At 44.2% G+C, this 21,577-nt stretch overlaps 1 protein-coding gene across 8 annotated transcripts in view; it reads right to left on the minus strand.

The window, feature by feature from the left end:
• magi1b (membrane associated guanylate kinase, WW and PDZ domain containing 1b) overlaps positions 1–21,577 on the minus strand; it is a 149,216-nt gene that overhangs the window by 57,355 nt on the left and 70,284 nt on the right. For 7 of the 8 annotated variants that reach the window (XM_053673898.1, XM_053673894.1, XM_053673899.1 and 4 more), the window contains exon 3: positions 2–121. In XM_053673898.1, the coding sequence (XP_053529873.1) occupies positions 2–121 (120 nt within the window). Of the gene's footprint in view, position 1; positions 122–19,723; positions 20,010–21,577 lie in introns of those variants that run through there. The other variant, XM_053673896.1, reaches the window with a different exon arrangement.

Here is a 21,577-nt window from a genome sequence, read left to right on the forward strand (position 1 = left end):
CCTTCGTAAGAGCCGATCTCCAGAAGCGTCCCGCTCTGCTCGAGCTTCAGGAAGTCCTCCACCGAGAGGAAGTTATAATCGACTCCGGGAACCTCTCCGTCGCGCGGGGGGCGGGTCGTACCTGTGTCAATCGAAAGCACAGACGGGTCAAAGTTCTGTAGAGCCCAACCGCTTCGTTCTGTAATGTCCGACGAGGTACGACCTGGACAGTTCACACCTGCTTTATTTCTCCAGAGCAACAATCAGACTTCAGAGATCAGATTCCAATGAATGGAGATGAATGTTCAGTTACTGATGCCAGGATGAAAATAAATAACCCATCAAACACTCAAATAGTGACTAAAAAAAAAACCCGCAATTCCCATAACAACCTCCCAGAGGAGTCTTATATAAGGTAAGCGGCAGAGACGTATTTATTTTATTTATTTATTTATTTTAAAATGCGTCAGTCCTTGAAAATGTGGATTTATTTTCTCTTTCTGAAATTAGCTTCAGGTCTCGGTTCGTCTCTGTGTGTTTTTATTACTGCAGATGAGGTGTAGGTGACGTGGCATAATATCTCCCACGACTCTCCGAATCAGCATAAGTAGGTTACCGAACATAAACAAACACGTATACAGACAAACAAACAAACAAACAAACAAATAAATAGAACGAAGTAGCAGTAGTAGCAGCGGCATAGTTTAATGGTTAAAAATGGTTTAAAGCACGTTTTTCTTATTTATTTATTTTTAAAACAAGAATGAGGAAAAATAAAACCTCTGCTACATAAAACAAAAACTGATTCCAACTGCTGAGAATTATTTCAGTGATAAGATAATAAAAATTCATCGCTGATTGCATTTATTTAGCAAGATTTTAACACTAGAGTTTAGAAAGAATGAGGAAAAATGAACGTTTCTACAAAATGCACAGTACGTCTTACTATAATAATAATTATTATTAATAATAATAATAATAATAATAATAATAATAACAATAATAAATAACAATAAATAATAATAATAATAATTAATAATAATAATAATAAATAATAATAAATAACAATAAATAATTAAGAATAATAATAATAATAATAATAATAAATAATAAATAATTAATAATAATAAGTAAAAAACAATATTTAGCAAAGAAAAATATTTATTTATTTCAATTACTTTATTTTTTTTTAATTAAACAAGAATTATGAAAAAAATAATTTTTGTTCAAAGCAAGCACTAGTGATTAGAGTTATAAGAGAGTTGTTGCATGTGATAAGGATGGTAAATACCGGTGCAGTACTCTGAAGAAAGTGCATTGTGGAGTTATTCGGTGTGATCTCTGTGTTTCTCAGCTGGGTTTTAAACTCGGGACACACAGCGTGGAAATGAAACCGCGGTGTCTGCAGTGCAGTGTATAATAGATGCAGCAAATTATGGAGGATTTATACGACTTGAGCTCGTGGCTAAAACTCAGCCTGCGTAATTTGGACCGGAATACTTTCCGTGTCCGTGCGTGCGAGTCCTGTGACTCATCCCAAAACTCTCCCGACACGGAACCACTCGTTTTCAGCGTCTGATCCCAGTGCAGAGAAGAAACCTGACTCGGTGACTGGTTAAGAGTCTCATTTCCGTTTTTACAGCCTGACAGGTGAGGGACGCAAAAGGCCGACGACGCAATAATGGTTCACGAGCGAGACGTCGCGCGGCACCAGGGCTGCTGCTCTGAACCCTAATCGTCCTCTACCGTTCGGGGTTTTTATCCGTTTCGGGGGAGAATCAGCGGCACGTTCCCGGATTAGAGCCCTCTGAGGGCGTGAACAAAGAGAACATCAGTTATTTATGAGGAACCGTGAATAGAACCAGACTGAAGAAGCTGTGAAGCTACATGACGGAGCGGAGTCAGGCCTCGCTGAGCTGTGTGTGTGTGTGTTTCTGTCTCTGGGGCACTAAATTCCCAATATACACAGGTATGAAGATGAAAGCAGACATTGTGTAGCCCTGAGTCAGCCAGCCGTCCTCTCGTAATTCAATTCCATTCAATTTAAGAATGTTTTATATACAAGCATAACTCGCATGCTCAGGAAAGATACTGCCAAAGCATAGCACATGTGCTTATATATTTATATATATATATATATATATATATATATATATATATATATATATATATATATATATATATATATATATATATATATATATATATATTAGACACACACACACACTCCTCCAGTGACATGACATTACAACATTACTTAATCACCATGGCAACAGCTCAAGCTGTTTATCTGACCACCAGTAAGCCAGAGTAGAACAGTTAGCAGCTAATGATGTTGCTGTGTATAAAGCCATTTTAGGTGCTAAATCCACCCACCCCTGGACGGGGTGTCAATCCATCACAGGGCACAATTATACGCACACTGGCCAATCAACCTACAACGCACGTCTTTGGACCGGGGGGAGGAAACCGGAGTACCTGAAGGAAACCCCCGAAGCGTGGGGAGAACATGTAAACTCCACGCACACAGAGCGGAGGTGAGAATCAAACCCCCGACCCCGTGGTATCCCAGCAAAGCAAAGTGTCTCACGGGACTGAACCGAAAACTTGAAAAAAATCACTGTCGCCGAGGAGGAAAAACCGGGCGGTAATTCAGCGGCTCTACTTCTTGAAACGGATCCGCTTCTGTCGCAGGTACTCCGTCTCGGCCGATCGATCGATCACACACGCGTTTACGTGAGCGATTTATCCGGACGCGGCTCGGCACCGCGTACAGACCGGCTACGGGGTCGAGAGACGATTCGGACACGTGGGAGATTTCACATTTGACGTTGTAGATTTTTCATTTCGTTCGCTCTCTCTCTGGTCTGATTAGGAAACCGTTTAAAAAACAAAAACAAAAAACGGAACGGGGGGGGAAAAAAAAAATTATCATTAACAAAATCCTCAACTCCCGAGTGATGTGTTTATGTTCTGTCTCGCTGGATAAAAGTGTAGGCCGAATCAATACACGTGAACGGAGCCGGAATATAAAGCTCACCACATCACAGAGCAGAGTATTCTACAGTCTATACACGACGCACAAAATGGTGAACATTTCCTCACCGTGCTCATCCATTTATCCATAACGTCATTAATCCAGCATCATCATACACACTGGAAAACTGAAAGTGTGTCGGCACTCGAGCCGAACCCAGCTGCTCTCGTCTCGGATGTGCTCGGAGAAGACCGTTCCGCTGTTTCCCGAACACCTCGACGACACGCAGCAGGTGAAGCGTCTCGGCTAATCGACACACGCTACTCCATTCTGTCCCACCTTACGCGTACTCGTGAGGCTGGAAGATCATCCGCAGCTCTGAAGCTCATATCCTGGTCTTTTACGAGATCAGGAAGCACGGTGTCGCGATATTCCGTTTTAATGCGTCTCGCGGCGCAGACAAAAAAAAAACCCATACGCGGATAATCCGGCTCGTTCCGCCTGCTCATTCCACACGTCCGCGAGATGCTGACGCCGCGACCCGTCGTGCCCCGGCTCCAGGAAACGAAGTCGTGTCCGTCCGGCCAGACGCTTCGGGATTTTATAAACGTGTACAGAAGATTCACGCGAATTATTTCTGCGTGTTTAACGGCGATTGACGACGTACGGTACTGTGCAGAAGTCTTTTCATTGCTTTGTTTTTATTTCCTGACGTCCACATTATCGAGTCGGTGCGCAAATTGGATGGGGAAAAAAGGAAATTTCAGGATTCCCGAACATACGTTTTCCAGCAAAGGCTCGCCACACCAAATACTGCCTTCGTTTGATTTAGAACCGTTTGCCGCTCTTTAATAGTGATTTTTTATTTATTATTTTTTTTTAAATGTAGAAACATTTAAGTTCTTTATTTCTGACGGCTTCTTCGCGGGACTTTTGCGCCATACTTCATACCGTCATGTTCATCTTCGCTCGTGAAAATCATTTTAAAATAAACAATCTATTGCTGAAACGAAGCGGATTACGTTATGACACCTGCAAGGCCGTTCTCACTGGATTACAGTGTAAAGTTAAACACTAAGCACTCTGAGAATTACCTGAACTCTAATCAGATTCAAACAAATCCGATCTCTTTCCACGTTTGCCCACATGGCTGAGTTTTTTTTTTTTAAAACACTAGCTTCTTGGCAAAAACTCGAATTGTTCTAATTTTTACGGGATTTTTAACGCGAACAAATCCACGTTGTTGTTTTTTTTTTTTGTTCGTTTGTTTGTTTTTTCTTTTTAGACACAAGTCTAAATAATGCAGGTTATTCATGGGACACTTTTTACTTTCGAATCGAACACTATGACGCCTGCTCTTACAGGAAGATAATCATCCGTAGAGTGACGTGATTCGCCGCGAGTTACGCCACCGTGCCCTGAAGTCTTTATCATCAGAATAAGACGTCTACTACAGCAAACCAGCAACGATTACAGCGTGGTGTTCTTTAAACAGCGAGACCTCACACTTCGTTCTTTCTTTCTTTTTTTTTTATCCCGTTATAGCTACGTTGATAAACAAGTTCGTCCCGGTTATCGCAAAATTGAAGGAATCGAGACGCGTGAAGGGTGGAAAATTTATTTACAGCTTCATCTCTGCCTGTTACAAAGCGCCGACACTGGAGACTCCTTCCTTAAATGCTGAATGCTTAAATGTCTCCTTATAGAAATCTTCATATTAACACTGACACTTTTTTGGTTTGTTCGTTAAGTACCGTCGCCTTTAAAAATAAATAAATAAATAAATTCGTTACCATATTAAGGTTTGATTGTGTGGAGGGTTCGCCAAAGAATTTCCCATGAACTAGCCGTTACTATAGAAACCATAACGTCTCGGTCATATCTCTGACGTATTACTATCTATTTCTAGTATTTGTGGAGTCTCTCTGGAGCTTTATGAGTACAGACTCCTACAATCCGATGCAATATGTCCGAGCAGCTGTCACGGCCTCTGGTAATCAAACCGCACACACACCACTGGTGTGTGAACTTCAGCAGAGCCAAAACTCTACCTCGCTGCTAGGAAAACCTTTCCTCGGGGGACGGCCCAAAACCCCGCGTGTCTGTGTGCGAGTGTGTCCATGTGCCATGTCCAAATGCCAGATCAACTCGACTGTGGAATCTGGCAAGCGAACAAACCCAAGAATGAGCGCAAAGATTTATAACTGTTGCTCTAATAAAGGTGAGCCAAACTTAATAAACCAGAAGCACGTGCGTCCAAGGACCCGAGTGCACCTGCTGGGAGTCAGAGTCTGGGCACTGGGACAGAGAAGGCTCTCACACACACACACACACACACACACACATTCTATGCTTTATCAAATCCCATTTTCACACTGTAACAATCCCACACTGCTGCACTGAGTGGTATGCAGAGTGTGTGCAGGGTTTGTTAGCCCCACCCACTCTTTATCAGCTGTTCCACAATTGAAAGATTATACATAAATGGCTCTGTGTGTGTGTGTGTGTGTGTGTGTGTGTGTGTGTGTGTGTGTGCATATGTACCCTCTCAACTTGTGAGGTCAAAAAGCACTCGATGTCACTCCCATTACTTGAGTACTCATGCCCATCCTATGCAAGTGTGTAAGCGCTCTATACTGAGCGATGTTGCGCACGCACACACACACACACACACGTAATGGGTCAGTATTTCAGAAAGAACGTGGAACCTGCATTATACATAACTGGCTCCTCCCTGCCCCCCCCCAAAAAAAAAACAACGAATAAGCGGTGGATTAGTGGTTAGGACGTTTTCCTTGCACCTCCAGGGCTGGAGGTTCGAATCCCGCCTTCACCCTGTGCGCACGGCTTTCCCTGTTCTCCCTGTGATCCAGGGACTCCGGTTTCCTCCCTCAGTCCAAAAACGTGCACTGTCAGCTGACTGGCATTTCCAATTTGTGTAGGATAAATGGTACGGAACATGGACGGATGGAGTTTAGGACTCACTCCCACCTCTCCACCACCTCAATATGGGACACACACACACACACACACACACACACACACACAGCATGCTGCTAGTCTTATTGTATCTGCTGTGGAGTTGTCTCTTCATCCATCTAACAAAGATGTCACTTTGTGTAAAATGACAGTGTAGAGTCTCAGTGAATCAGTGGGAGCATGCAGCCAAGGCTCCAAACCATCATCCAAACTTCAACACTGCCACACACACACACACACAAAGCCTTCATCTGTCTCTCTGTGTGATCATACGTGTCCTTCTGCACCGGCATGCCTGGGATATCGCCTCAGTTCCCCGTCTGATCTGGGATCAGTGTGTCCCGCTGTTTGGATCGTGTCTTATCAGTCCTGAATAGGAAACGACCGAGGGACTGAATTACACCGCGTTTCAGCCTCTGACTTATCTCTCGTATTCTCTCCAACACTATCTCCCGCTCGCACACACCAGAGCTGGACGCGTGGCAGCAATCGATTCTACGATATGATGCGAAACATAGCGATTACTCAGCAGGGGTTACAATACCGTACGACGTATAAGGACACGACGGAGTGCTCCAACGGTTCGACAATCTCCGGCTACGCCAGTCATTTAGAGCCAGAAATAAAAATCTTAAGTCACGGATAACTTCTCTGTGCACAAACTGCTCGCTTTCTCCCCGGCGTTTTCCTGCGCCGTTTCTTACAGGCTGCTGACGCGCCGGATTACGGCATGCGCAGGACAGGACACGAGCTGCCTTTACAAACTGGCCAGATTAAAAAAATAAATAAAATCAGATAAATCAGGCTTTCGCTAACTTTCTGTGATTAGAAAATACTGGACGAGGAAAAGGCAAAGAAGTTCATCATTTCTGTCGGATAAAGACTGAGGACGTGACTGGAACAAAACAACGTGCGTGACACTGCTGCACCATAATGCTATGCTAATGAGAAGATTGAAAACGTTAACGTTAAACTGTAATTGCAGGAAATTGTTTTTCGCAGTGATGTTTGTTGGTAAACGAGACCTTTTCGCTGTACTCATGTTCGACGCACGTGCATCGAAGAGCGCTTTGACTGAATGCGTGTTGTGATGATGTCACATGACTCGTCTCGGCCCGAATCGGCGGAGTTTGCTTGATTTTGCGTTCGTTTCTGCCATCGCAAAGTCGCGGAATCCTGGAGGGACTGATAAATGGGGGGGGGGGGGGGGGGCTGAATCGCCGGCTGAATTTTCTCAATTTTACAAAAACAGCACTGCTAGCCCCGCACCCGAGTACCATTAAGACGCTGCTGTTCCAGCTTTCCAGCAAGAAGCAGAAATATACACCTGAAACCTTTGCTAACGGATCGACGGCTAATATCAAAGCTACAGTTCTAGTTTTCTGGTTCTTTGTGTAGTCTAAGCTGTAATAAGCTGTAAAGCTTCACACTGGGAGCGCAGGCAGAAAATCTGCTGCTGTGTTTAAAACAAGGCTTTCATAAAAAAGTACCAGCTCGAGTACTGACATCCAGCCACATCTAAAAATAACCGGGTGTGAAAAATCCTTTTTAGTTCTCCTGTTAAAGAGAATAAGAAAGAGGCCTGGAGTCGGCCCGGAGCCCCCCGAAGCCACCCGTTCGCTTTGCGTATACATACGACCTGCATTCACACGGACGGGGGAGATTGATTTCCTGATGGAAGTGCTTAAGTGATCAATCAGGGTTATGCTATTATAGGATTCAACTGTCTATTATTTTAAAAAGGTCTATAGATTTGGTTGGTTTAGGATTGCGTGTCGTGTCGTCCCTTCCACTCTGACACGCTAACGTTTGACGGGTTGTTTTTTGGTAAACGGTCTGCACTTATATAGCGCTTTTTTAACCTTAGTGGTTCCGAAGCGCTCGACACTTGTTCTTTCACACACCAATGGTAGAAGAGCTGCCATGCAAGGTGCTAGCTTGCCATCGGGAGCAACTCGGGGTTCAGCGTCTCGCCCGAGGACACTTCGGCATGTGGAGTCACGTGGGCCGGGAATCGAACCGCCAGCCCTACGATCAGTGTACGACCCGCTCTACCGCCTGAACCACAGCCGCCCACAGAGTGTTTAGAAACCGTCTAGTTTCCTCTCGAATCTTCTTCTCCACGACGACAAGTCACACAGACATGAATCTTGGCGCTCCAACCTGCTCCTCAGGCAAGAGAGATGATCCAGATCATCCTGATGGTGGCGCTAGTACAGTGTTTTACATTTTGGCCCATGTCTTGTGTACCTTGTATCTAATTCACTGGCTAAGTGCAATCCAATTTACTATAAGGACAAGTTAGCCACACCCACTTACAATTTTAGATAGATGATTCGCATATTATGTGACATTTGGACACACAAACTTTTTGCTAAACTTTTGCTAAGATTTTTGGTCTCTCTTACGCATTCATTTGTGAAAAAATTTGAGTCTGACCCCTTCAATAATTATCGAAAAACATTGATATTTCTAAACAAAATGGATGCCACGTGCAGCCCAATTCAGTCCCATTGGGGTTGAACTTGGTTTACTCAGACAGCTGTAACTCGTGATAGGCTGCACGGATTTGGGTGAAACTTGAAGGCCATGTTTGGGCCACGGTCATTCACAGGGGAAGGGATTAAATTCAACGAAACGTCTCTAAAGAAACGCATTACACTGCATCTTTGCTCTATTGATGAAGTGATTAACTTAAACATATCAAAACAGCTTTGGGTCCAAACACTGGACAGGATTAGAACTGAGCGATCCCCATGAACCTTGAACAGTATGTTCATCCAAGGTCTCGTGGGTTCTATGGAGCTCGGCACAGACTGGCTACTGGGAGAACTGCCGCGCATGAACCGTGTTTGGACCGCGCAAATCACAGCCTGTGGCAATATTTTCTATTCTAGTCAACTTTGCAAACCCAGATGAATCGTTATTAGAGTCAAATGTATTATTTTTTTGAGAGAAAGACTACGCGGTAGGTTTTTCCAGACACTTGAAGCGTCTTGATTTTGCCTCGAGTTTCTTAAACTGTCACAAAACAACACACGTTAAATTCATCAAATCAAAAAGGATCCGTTTTGTGAGGATTTGACAGCGCAGCTCCCCTTCTACCCGACGTGAGGCGTTTGTTAAGCCGCATGCTAGCTCGTGTAGGTCTGCTGTCTCTGGTTAGCGATGTCCATTACGACCGCAACAACTGTAAGTTTTTAGTGGTCGGGTGGGTTGTGTGTCGTAGCGTGTGTGGGAGCAGAGTTGATCAAAATCTCCCAAACTAAGCTTATAGGAAATGAAACAGACCTGAATGAGACAGCATAATTGAAGCAAACTTGAACAGGGGAGAATGATGACGCGGCAAAACTGAACCTGCTCAACCCCAGCACATCCGAGTGTCCTAATTACGGAGTTTTAAGTAACTCCATGCATGTCGCAAATAAACGCTGTAATTCCCTCGGATGAAACAATGAGGGGAAAAAAAAGGGCACTGCTCACATGACACAAATCACCACAGCGGTCACAACTCGGACCTGAGCATTTTTAACAAAAATAATAACCAGGTGTATTTGTCGCCTAATGGGATTTCTTGAAACACGTAGGTTGCAGATCAGAAAAGGCGGCCATTAAACCAAACACGACAGCAAACATTTACCTTCACAATAAAGCAGTGGTTCTCAATCCAGGCCTCTCGAATTAATCCCTAACCAACATAATAACTTGCATTCAACTTGTTTCCTTTTTCAATAAGTAGGATTTAAGAAGCAAAAAGCTGAACTATTTGAACTGCGCTGTCTTTTAGCACAATCCACTAGACAAAGCGAAGGAAAGGGGGACGAAGAGGTGGCTTGACGGTTAAGGCTCTGGGTTACTGTTCAGAAGGTCAGGGGGTTCAAGCCCCAGTGCTGCCAAGCTGCCACTGTTGGGCCCTTGAGCAAGGCCCTTAACCCTCTCTGCTCCAGGGGGCGCCGTATCATGGCTGACCCTGCGCTCTGACCCCAACTTCCTGACATGCTGGGATATGCGAAGAATAAAGAATTTCACTTTAAATCACTCCTTTTGATTTGATCGATTTATTTACTGTAACTGCAGCAGCTGCTTGGACAAAGCAAAAAATCCATGAAATTGTCATTGCTCAAAATATGCAAGAGAGAGAGAGAGAGAGAGAGAGAGAGAGAGAGAGAGAGAGAGAGAGAGAGAGAGAGGGCGAGTGAGCAAGTGAGAGAGAGAGAGAGAGAGAGAGAGAGAGAGAGAGAGAGAGAGAGAGAGGACAGTGATAAATGGGAACCCGACTGTGTGGATTTCTTTGGGGAGCTGAGATGGTCTGCATTCATAACACAGATTTGGAGCTGAAGAAAGAGAGGAGCATCATCTGAGAGCTCACAAACTCCATGAACTCGAGCAAGTTCACAACCTCAGATAAACCTTTCAGTTGTGTTAGGACATCACACACACGTTACAGATCAGAGTGACAGTAAACACTTCATACCCTGGCTGCTGGTTTGAATTTTGAAGGTTGAAGAGGTTAAATTTGAACCACTTTAGTCTGACTCAAGGTGAACTTCGGGGAAAATGACCTATTATTAGCAGATTATTAGCTGGAATTCCTGCCGAGTTTCCTACATATTAAGAAAAACCAAATGCACAAACCCTCTGAATTAACTGTTCTCTCGCAAATTCCTCCGAGTTCCTCTGAGCTAACCTTTCCATCTACTCGATCACAAGCTGAGAAGTTCAGCCCAGACCTTCCTTCTCCATCCCTGGTCACAGAATCCACGTCCTCCTGCGGGATCCAAAGACGTTCCAACTGTGAGGTAGAATCCATAACGTGAAAATCCGTAACGGGGATACGCAGGTTGATGCTGTGACGTCAGCAACCTCCTCCACCTTTAAAGGTGAGGACATGAGGAGAAAACCTAGAGGGGAAAATATCCGGGTATATATCCTGCAAACAAAATATCTTGAAAAACATCCGGATCTATGGATTAGACTTATCCGATAACCGTTATGGTGGACGTTGCCGAGTATTCTAATAAGCACCCTTGATCACATTCAAGCCTTTTATCCCAAATGTCTTCTAAACCGCTCGACCACAAACACAACGAAGCAGCACCGCCCGAGTGCGGTACATCACCACGTACAAATAGAGCCTCGGAGCCTGAGAAACTTCAGCAGATCTCCGGAATCCAGGCCGAACGAGAAAACTCCGAGTCCGACTTCCTCGTTTCCGCCCCCATACGCTGACGTCATGGAGAATTTCAGACACTAATGCCACTAGGACGTGCGCGATGGGGTGGTAGGAGAACGGAGGGAGCGACAACAAGAATGATTGCACACCTGAGATGCAATAGCACAGCAGCAGACGGGTAATAACCCTCCCCGGCGGCGCTACACAAAGAGAACACGCACCCAACAACAAAGAACTCAGGAGCGGTGGAATATCCTCCGTAATTAAATACTGGTTATAAAATAAAAACATGACACGAGTGTAAGAACAGCACACAACTAATCGAGCCACTGGAACAACGTGATTCATTTATTACTATCGCGGGTATCGTCAGTACACATTTCGGGAAGAACGACGGCGTCGCACGAGTAGGGATGGGCGATATGGACTTAAAACTGTATCACGGTATTTTCTGGTATTTATTGCGGTAACGAGATCAGTGACGATGTGATTATAGTGCCGTTCAACACTTTTTTTTTTTTTTTTTTTAAATGGAACAGCCTTTCAATTAGTGTTCGGGACTCAGACACAGTCCAGGCTGAAAACGTTTGTTTACTCAAGCTTACCATGAATAGAATTTCTTTTACACAAAGTACAGAGTCTTATCCATTACGGGCTAATAAGAATACCCAACGATCTCTCCCTCTCTTTACCTTCCTCTACCTCTCTCCTTCTGTCGAGCCACACATGATTTTATGGAGATGCCAGTGATCCTGATCCTTTCTGCTCTCCGGACCTGCCTGATCCATCCCGATGCTCGACCTCTGGATGGAGCTCTCATCAACTGGAGGCTACAGACTGGAGATCGCTGAGGACGGTACCGCTTGAAGTACCATGGAAATGGATTTTGGACTTCAATTCCACATGGACGTTCTCGCTGTGGTTGCTGGGACGACGGTTGCTGCGATGGTCTTGGGACTGCGATTACGACATGCGGTTTTCCACTCGGGTCTCCTTTAGTGAACACTGGACTAGTTCAACAAACAGACTTCATATAAAAACCAGAATGAACTTCCTTTTACTTTCACACTATCCGTTGTGACCCAGATGAGGACGGGTTCCCTTCTGAGTCCGGTTCCTCTCAAGGTTTCTCCCTCGTATCATCTCAGGGAGTTTTTCCTCAACACCGGCTCCCTCAATAGAGATAAATTCACACACTTAAAATCTCTATCCTGTGTTTATATGTGTCTGTAAAGCTGATTTGAGGCAATGTCCGTTGTAAAAAGTGCAATACAAATCAAATTGAATTGTTTTTTTGGCTACAAGTGACCACTGCATGCTGTCTCGAGCGCCTCAGAAACACCAACATTTATCGAAAAGGACGACTGATTTTCTGTAACCAAACCAGTTCCAGATTGTAGCGCTAGCTCCTCGTTTAGCGATAAACTCCTCCTCCCGCCGTACTCGTTTTCGCTCTGCACGTGAGCCGCGAACGGGTCGCAGACCGTCGCTCGCAGAAACACGTCATCGACTAGGCTTTACCGCGATTATCGCCGGAAAACTAATTCTTACAGTGGGGAGAATTTCTACCGGTACATCGCGATACGATAAGATATCGCCCCATCCCTACGCATGAGCAAACCAAGCCTGCTAAACAACAAACAGTCAAGGCTTTTCGGAGACTTTGATTTCATTTCACTGTCGACTTCTATAGGGTCAGACCGACAACGACGCTTTCCGCTCTCCAACTGTTACGATTTTCCCTCTTGCTCCATACAATTTAGCGTAAACGCAGTTCGACGCATACATACATTTACATGTTACTGTATTTTTCATGCCAACGTATCATCTAACCACTGAAAGAGAAAATATCGTGAAGCTCATCCATACCACAGAGCTTCCAAATGGATGCATTTGCCTAAATAAATAAATAAATAAATAAATAAATAAATAAATAAAGCAGTTCTTGATTTTTTTTTTTTTTTTAAAGCGTATAATTTTACAGCTTCAGAAAATCAGGGATTTTATTTTGCTGCTTTCACGCAATTCTGTTTGGGTTTCATCGTCGTCACGGGTCGCATTTCGGCTAATAACACGGTCATAATAAAATACACCACCGGCCAATTTAAAAGGAACTTGACAGGAAGCCAAATTACGTGGCAGTAGCACAATGCGTCAGAATCATAGTGATACAGATCAAGAGCTTGAGTTAATGTTCACCTCAAACATTAGAATGTAATCTCAGTGACTTTGACCACATGATCGTTGGTTTGAGTATTTCAGAAACTCCTGGGATTTTCACACACGGCAGTCTCTGGAATTTATACAGAATGGTACAAAAATAAATAAATAAATAAATAAAATCCAGTGAAGGGCAGTTTTGAGGCACTCTGTCGATCAGAGAGGTCAGAAGAGCTTGGTTCGAGCTTACAGAAAGGCTACGATAACTCAGTGGACCGCTCTTTACAACAGTGATGAGCAGAAAAGCATCTCAGCATGCATGACATGCTGAAACCTGAGGTGGACAGGCTACAACAGGAGAAGTTCACATCAGGTTCTATTCTCGACTGCCAAGACTAGGTATCCGAGTGGGCACAGGCGAGGTTCTCCCAGTGTACTGCATATAGAAAGATATTTACGAAAACATTCTCTCACAGCACCTGTCACACTGTTGGCTGCTCTCGGTTTTACATGTGCTGCTTTCGTCGATGTTTTGGTTTCGTTCTCTTCTCCACTGCGAGTTCGCCGATTCGCGTTAGCTCCGTACATCGTTCTCTACGTCTCCGGCGTCCTGTTGTCAGTTAAACGCGATGTGTAGATATTTCCGGTTTATATTATGGCTTTAGGCATTTTCTCATTCCATGCTTTTTGCCTTTCTAGTTAACTTAGGTATTCGTCCAGCTCGCGGACTTCTTCAACCGGCTCCGGCATCGAGTCGACTTCCGTGCGTCGAGTCATCGCAGCTTTAAAATTCCACTTTGCTACTTTCAGGAGGGTTTTATTTATTTATTTATTTATTTATTCATTCTAGTGGCTTTGCTCCTCAGTTAAAAGAGAGCCCAGCCTATTTAAAAAGCAGCAAAGTATGGCTGTGTATATAAAAAAATAATATATGCGTCCTCAATGCAAATCTGTTCACTGGACAAAAATTTCATGATTGTTACTTTTGCGTGTGTGTGTGTGTGTGTGTGTGTGTGTGTAAATAACCTCCATAAATATCAAATGAACAGTACTTTAAAAAGAAGCCTGGAGCAAGTACTGAAATTTTTAGATTCTAATTCTGGTAACAGTAGATTATCTGAAGGAAGGCCAACACACTTTGGCTCGAACCCCCTTTTAAACACACCAACAGCTAACTGAAGTAAAGATGAAGCCCAAGATCCCCCCCCCCCGCCCCGCACCCCAACCCCCCTCCCAGAGCTAACGCTCACATCTGTAAGACTTGATTCAATTTTTCATGAGCGTGACCCAGTGAGTAATATCGGCCACTCGAGCTCGCTCAGCAGGCGTTCCACTCTCTCGCCTTAGTTTTCTCGCCTCCGTCTTGCATAGATACTCATCGTTCTTCATATGCATATGTTCTCCTTTCCGTTATTCTCTCTCGCGTTCTAATAAATGAAATAAAATAAAAATTTCATTACGCCATCTTTGAGTACCTTATCTACTTCTCGCTTTATGAATTTTTTTAATTTTTTTTTTTTATCATTGTACTCAGGGTATGAGGTCCAGGAATCAGGGTCAATGTGAGAAACAAAAAAAAAACAAAGCATATGTGAAAGGCTTGATCGTATGATATACTATAACACAAACAGATCAAGGAAAGCATGTGTTCTCGTATCTTATAAACCTTTAGCTGAATCACAGGATACACGTGGTTTATATTCCCTACGGTGACCCATTGAAATGTTCCCATTAATCTTCCATCTTCATAAAGGTCCCATAGAGTCTCTCATAGTTCCACATGCTCCCTATAGTCCTCCAGTGTTTTACATTTCCTCACATCCTCAAAGATTATACACGTTTTCTTACAGTTCTTCGTGTTCCCTGTGGTTTCTTACACTCTTGCTTGTTTCCTAGCGTCCATTCAGGTTTCTGACAGTTCTCCAAGTTCGCAAGTGTTCACTAGTATTCCCCGTGGTTCCTGAACTCTCCAATTCGCAATGGTTTAAACAGACCCTTGAGTTCCTCGGGGCTAATACGGTTCCTCCCGTCCTAATCTACATTCAGCAACGGTTTCCCATGTTCCCTACAGTTCGCTCTCCTTTCCCCTGACGGTGTCCTACACTTCTCCAAATTCCCAAGGGTTCAATAGCATTCCCCATTGTTCCTGCACTTTAGTGTTCACTGGGGTTTTCCCACACCTCCTCATGTCCTCCTATAGTTTCAACCCTTCCCCATGTTCACTACAGTTCACCCTCCTTTCCAATGTCCCATATGGTTTCCTACACTTTCTCAAGTTCCCAATAGTTCCTTAAGGTATCTCCAGGGTTCCCTAAGCTACCCTATGTTCCCTAGGGTTCATTACAACGAACATTCCTGACTTTTCCTGTACATCTGAAGGAGTTCAACAAGGTTTCCTACATCGGCACGTGTTCTCAGGTGGTTTCGACACTTCCGCAAGTTCACTACAGTTCACTCTTCCATGTCCATTATGGTTTTCTAAGCTTCGCCAAGTTTAGTAGCGAGTTCACTAGTATTTCCCGTGGTTTCTGCACGCCTGTGTTCACTATGGTTCCAAACATCTCCCTAGCTTCCCTACGCTTTGAAAAATTCTTTGTTTTCCTTACAGTTTGCTTTACTTCCCCATGGCTTCCATATGCTTCCACACGTTCCCTGGGGGTTCACTACAGTTCCCCCACTTCCCAATGTGGTTTCCTACACTTCTCCAATTTCCCAAAGGGTTCACTACATTTCCTCATGGTTCCCTGTGGTTTCCAACACCATGCAAAGTTCCCTATGGTTTCAACACCATGCAAAGTTCCCTATGGTTTCAACACCATGCTAAGTTCCCTATGGTTTCAACAGTTCCTTGAGTGCACTAACAGTTTGCTTTACTTCTCCTTTACCCCCCCCCCCCAAAATACTCACTACAGTTCACTCTCCTTCCCCAAGTCCCTTATGGTTTCCTATACTCCTCCAAGGATCCATAGGATTTGCTAAACTTTCTCGTTTCATCCAAAGCATATGCATTTCTCTCTGTAGTTCCTGACGGAAAAATAACTTTGCCCCAGCAAATACAAATCTGCTGCTGTTTTTAAACTTGCAGGGAAAGTTCCTTTTCCTGTGCAGACAGAAACATCTGAAACCACTACAGCTTCTGAATGTTTATGGAACAGAATAGCTTCGGGGCTTTTTACTCTCGGTTCAGCTCCAAAATCAGTCGTAAACCTTTCTGAAGCAAATAATAACACAGGTGTCCAGAAGCGGCTACTGATCCAGGTTAAATCTACACTGTAGTATAGGATTCTTATAAACAAATAAAATAAATGATGCAGAGCCTCATCTGAATTGATGAGGATTAGGAATTTCATATTGCTGGGCCTTTCAAAAGATCAAATCATTTAAACCACGGTGAGTTGTGTTGAATCTAGACGTATCTAGACGTAACGCAAAAGCAGTTGTCGCTGAGGATGGTATAAAGCAATCTCGTCAAGAAGGTGCTCTTAGATATTCGGCTATTTATTTATTTATTTTTTTATAGGTAATGTGTTTAGAACCGTCTCATCATCTTTGTTAATTGCAACACCATGTTAAAAAAAATTCCCTGCCACAGTAAAGCCGTTTTAATTAAACATCACTCAAACTCGGCTTGTGTCGGCAACGTCGAGGGCATCACACCTCAAAAGTCCCGTCACTGATGGACATGTTTCAATTCTCGCTCCATCCTTTCGTCTCCAGGCTTCAGACAGTTCGCACAGCGTCTCAAACCCTGATGCGCACACAGGCGGCTGTTTTATACTAGCAGCATTTCAACCAGAAACGAGCTTCAATTCAGAACACATGATTGAACCCCATTTTATTTTCTAACTTTTTTATCGTGTTCTTATAAATGGAGCAGTAGCAGCCATTCCCTAGGAGTTCCTACGGTTCCTCGTGGTTCTCTGCTCTTCCTCATCTTCTCCAAGGCTTAAACTGGTTTCCAGCACTTCACCATATTTGCTACAAATCAACATGTTCTCGATATTTTCTTAAATCTCTACGTTTTCTGCTGTTCCATAGACTGTCCATGTTCCCATGTATGGTTCTCGGTACTTCCCCAGGTTCCTAAGGTTTGCTAGACTTCCCCATATCCCCTAGGTTTCTTGATATTTTCCAATGTTCCCAAGGTTTGCTAGATTTCCCCATATCCCCTACATTTATCTACACAGCCCCCTGTTCCCAAAAGGTTGTCTTGACACCCCTCATTCTCTATGTTTCTTCACATATCCCCATGCTTCCAAAGATTCTCTAGTCTTCTCCCTATCTGCTATGTTTCGTCACATCCCCATTTTCCCAAACGTTCCCTAGCCGTTCCCAAATCCCCGTATCGTATCTCAACAAATCCCAATGTTTCCAGGGTTTACTAGACTTCCCCAAATTCCCCTGCCTTTCACGACCCATCCACATATTTCTAAAAGTTTGATTAGACTTCCCCATATCACCAACAGTCCTGTACACGTCCAAGTTCCCCAGAATTTCCTAGATTTTCCCTATGATTTTTCACCTGTGGTTCTATAGATTTATCTTAAAAGTTCAAAAAATTGTCCCGAATCTTCCCTAGGTCTCCCTACCCTTCCCCATCTTCCTCATGGTTACCTCCCATGTTCTCTATGACTCTACACACTCCCTGTAAATCAATCTGCTCTCCTACATTTCAACACGATCCCTACAATTTCCGACACTTTGTCTCGTTACGCGTTCCCATGTTCTCCAACATTTCCTAGTGCACCCCATCTTCTGTAGAGCCCCCAACACTTCCGTATTCTCCCTACGGCTCCTCGTATTCCTTCTGATCTCTAAGGTCTCCTACGCACCCCGTGGTCCTTGTGGTTCTCCACCCTTTCACTCTATCTTTAGTATGGTTCAAAGTTCTCAAATGTTCCTTACAGTTTAAAAAAACAAAAACAAAGCAATTCTCAAAAAGCATGACACTGCAGCTTTCAAGCAGCTGAAGCTAAGGACAAGTCCATGCTAGGGAACACCAACATCAGTATAACAGAAGTTATCACTTGACTCCATGAGCTCACAGCCCCTCCTGAGTCAGAAGCCTAGAGACACCTGATACACCGTCTTTGCAGAACTGACTCACACCAACATCAGAAACATCCATCACTAGAGTCAATCAGGGTAGACTGAATCTAGATCTGGATGTGGTATCCGGCACCTCAAAGTGGATCATGAAAAAACATACCTGCACCACCACCACAGTCTTGGGCATCTATTAGTGTTTACAACACATTTACGACCTTTTAATACAACCCAGACATTAAGAACTTGTGAAAATCCCAACTATGCACATCAAAACAGAAACTACAGAGATGGGACCAGAATGAGAGAGGGGTTTGGCTCACAGTGATTCTTGTGTTTGGAAAAGGAAAGGCTGTGGGATGAAGAGGCTTTGGGATGGGAGCCCATGTTGACTGTGACAGACAGGCCTTCTGGCTCAGCGAGAGATGCAGCCATCTGTCCTAGCAAAGGGTTAATCCACAAACAGCCAGCCATCGTTCCAGCATTTCCTTACCAAAAAACACCCGATTCCTACTCGCATCCAAATCAAACCTTAACAACTCCATAATCAGCCTTCTCTAGCATACAGAGCCTTGTACGGTGGTATGATTAGACCTTTCAGACCGATTAGAACCCACATAGACCCAGATGCTAACACCGTGTTCCATTTAAAACACTGTAGAACAACGTGTATTCCCAATCTATGCCAAATTATAGCGAGCACTGGAACTTTCTTCTGCTCAACTACCATTTGAATGCAAATCTAAAACATTTGAATACTTTCAGACGTGCGGAGGGTGGAGAGAGAAGACACGGAGCACAGACCTGTAGGCTACAGAAAACTCAATTAACCAGAAAGCTGGCTCAAATGCAGTACAGACACAAAGATGCAGCTCTTTATCCCAGTGAATGCACATTCTGTAAAGGCAGGGGGGAAAATACTAAACGGTGAAAGAAGGAAAGATTGAGTGCAAGCTGGCTACAGAGAGGCAGTGTAGAGGGATTGAGGAGGGGTTGAAGGATGCCGACATCCTTGAATCCATCCTGATCGCTTGCCACCCAGCGGCAACACAGACATAATGGCCTCCAATATGTCAGTGATCACGGTTTAACTCGGAGCAACGGCACCCCGATCTAAACACACACACACACACACACACAATGAGTCCTCACTCCATGCCTCCATGGCTGGGTTGTACACCAAAGACACGGTCTGACGTGCACACCTCACGTCTCGTGTCCGTTTGCATCCACCACGACACTGCTTTCAGCTTCTTACACACCCCTTCCTTCCTCCATCCATCAGTCAGTCAATCTCTATTACGCTCTTTATTATTCCCGACTCCCCACCCCCACCCATCAGACCCCGGAAGCCAAACTATCACCATCATCGCCACCGAATAGGAAGGAAATCAAGTCTGCGCAAATACCTTCAAAAATCTCAGATATCCCAACGCCGGAGAGGATCTGAGGGAAGAAATGGATCGAATCCAGCAATTCTCTCCTTCTCTCGAGAGCATCGGGCGCTCTGATAGCAGCTAGCACTGCCCAGTCTGTCCCTCCTCCTCCCTTTCTTTCCTCTCTCTCTTTCGCTCTCCCTCTCCTCCGAGCCAGTCGGCCAGTCCAGCGCTGAAGCTCAGCCAATGTGAGAGACTCGCACAGCAAACACCGTCTGACAGAGAGAAGCTCGCTCACCCACATTCGCCCGCCCACTTCTCTCCCGCTCTCGCTCGCTCGCTCTCTCTCTCTCTCGTCCCCCACCTCTCTCTCAGACACACATGCTCCCTCTGCAAGCAAGACATTCTCATAAATCTCTGTCTCGCACACGCGAGGCATGTGACCAACCGAATAGGCACTCAGCAGTCGGAGAGGGAAAACGGTGGACCATAAACATTTCAAGGAGACGGAGAAGACTAAAGGCGTGCTGCGCGTACAAAACCCTTCCTTTGTTTTCCTTTAAGCTACCCAGACCAGGGCAGTGGAGCATGTCCCAGAGGCGTGTCATACTCATAACGTTCCATCAATACAAACCTGTTAACTTATAATTATACTACAAACCTATTATCGTTATTTTAGACCACAGCACAGCTGAATTCTCGATTCTGACAGCTTAGAACATGTTCCATTTCCTACAGCAGCAGTTCTCACAGTAGTTTATATGAATGCAATACCTATCGTTTCTATGGTGACTACTTACACAGGAACCCGTGTAGCGGATGTCTAATAAAATCAGGCAAAGAAAACATAGAACCCTTGATAGGAGATGTTTATTTAGCATTTATGGAAGGAGTCTCCAGTGTCAGGGATTCGCAACCTTCGGTAAGACACTGGAAAGTCAAACGAAAATGATCAACTTCATAGTGGTAACAGTATTGTCATTATTATTAACAATTTCCTATAACAGCGTGTCCTTGAGTGCTTTACTCCTTACTCATCACCCTGGGATTCAGACTTGCTGCTGTGTAGCCCATGTCCTTGATAATTCTGTCGATACTGGGCTCCACTAGATGCTTTGCTAGATTGTTAAAGAACCATCTGAGTACTAGCAATTATGGCCGCGGTCGCTCAACGGTTAAAGGCGCCGGCTTACTGATCAGAAGGTCGGGGGGTTCAAGCCACAGCACCGCCAAGGTGCCACTATTGGACCCTTGAGCAAGGTCCTTAACCCTCCCTGCTCCAGGAGCGCGGTATCACGGCTGACTCTGACCCCAACTCCCTAACAAGCTGGGATATGCGAAGAAAAGAATTTCACTGTGCTATAATGTATATGGGACCAATAAAGGCTTCTTCTTCTGTGAGGCTACATACATACTCATAAATGTCTTTGGGTGTGCGCACACACACACACATAATATTATATATATATATATATATATATATATATATATATATATATATATATATATATATATATATATATATATATATATATATTTCATTCCCATCTGTAATGTGCCTTTTAAAAGTTACATTACATTACATATCAATAATACAGCGTGTGCTTTAAATTCTACTTAGAAATCGACTGATTTAATTAGACTAAATAAAACTGGTGCACAATGTACTTCGTACTGACTACTGAGACAGGCACGGTTCACTTCCTCGGTCTGTCTTCAAACACAACCCGGAGAAACTAGGCCGCAGGTAGCTACTCGAGTGTGGTGTATCCCCCGGCTTCTGCCTGGCCTGCTATTTTTGTGGTGTGAATTATGATTCATCGGTTACCACTGCACAGAGCCGGCGCCGAACCTGGGGCTCACCTCGAGACTTTATATATAAGATGT

This window comes from Ictalurus punctatus, chromosome 21 (assembly GCF_001660625.3).
Source record: "Ictalurus punctatus breed USDA103 chromosome 21, Coco_2.0, whole genome shotgun sequence".
NCBI lineage: Eukaryota > Metazoa > Chordata > Actinopteri > Siluriformes > Ictaluridae > Ictalurus > Ictalurus punctatus.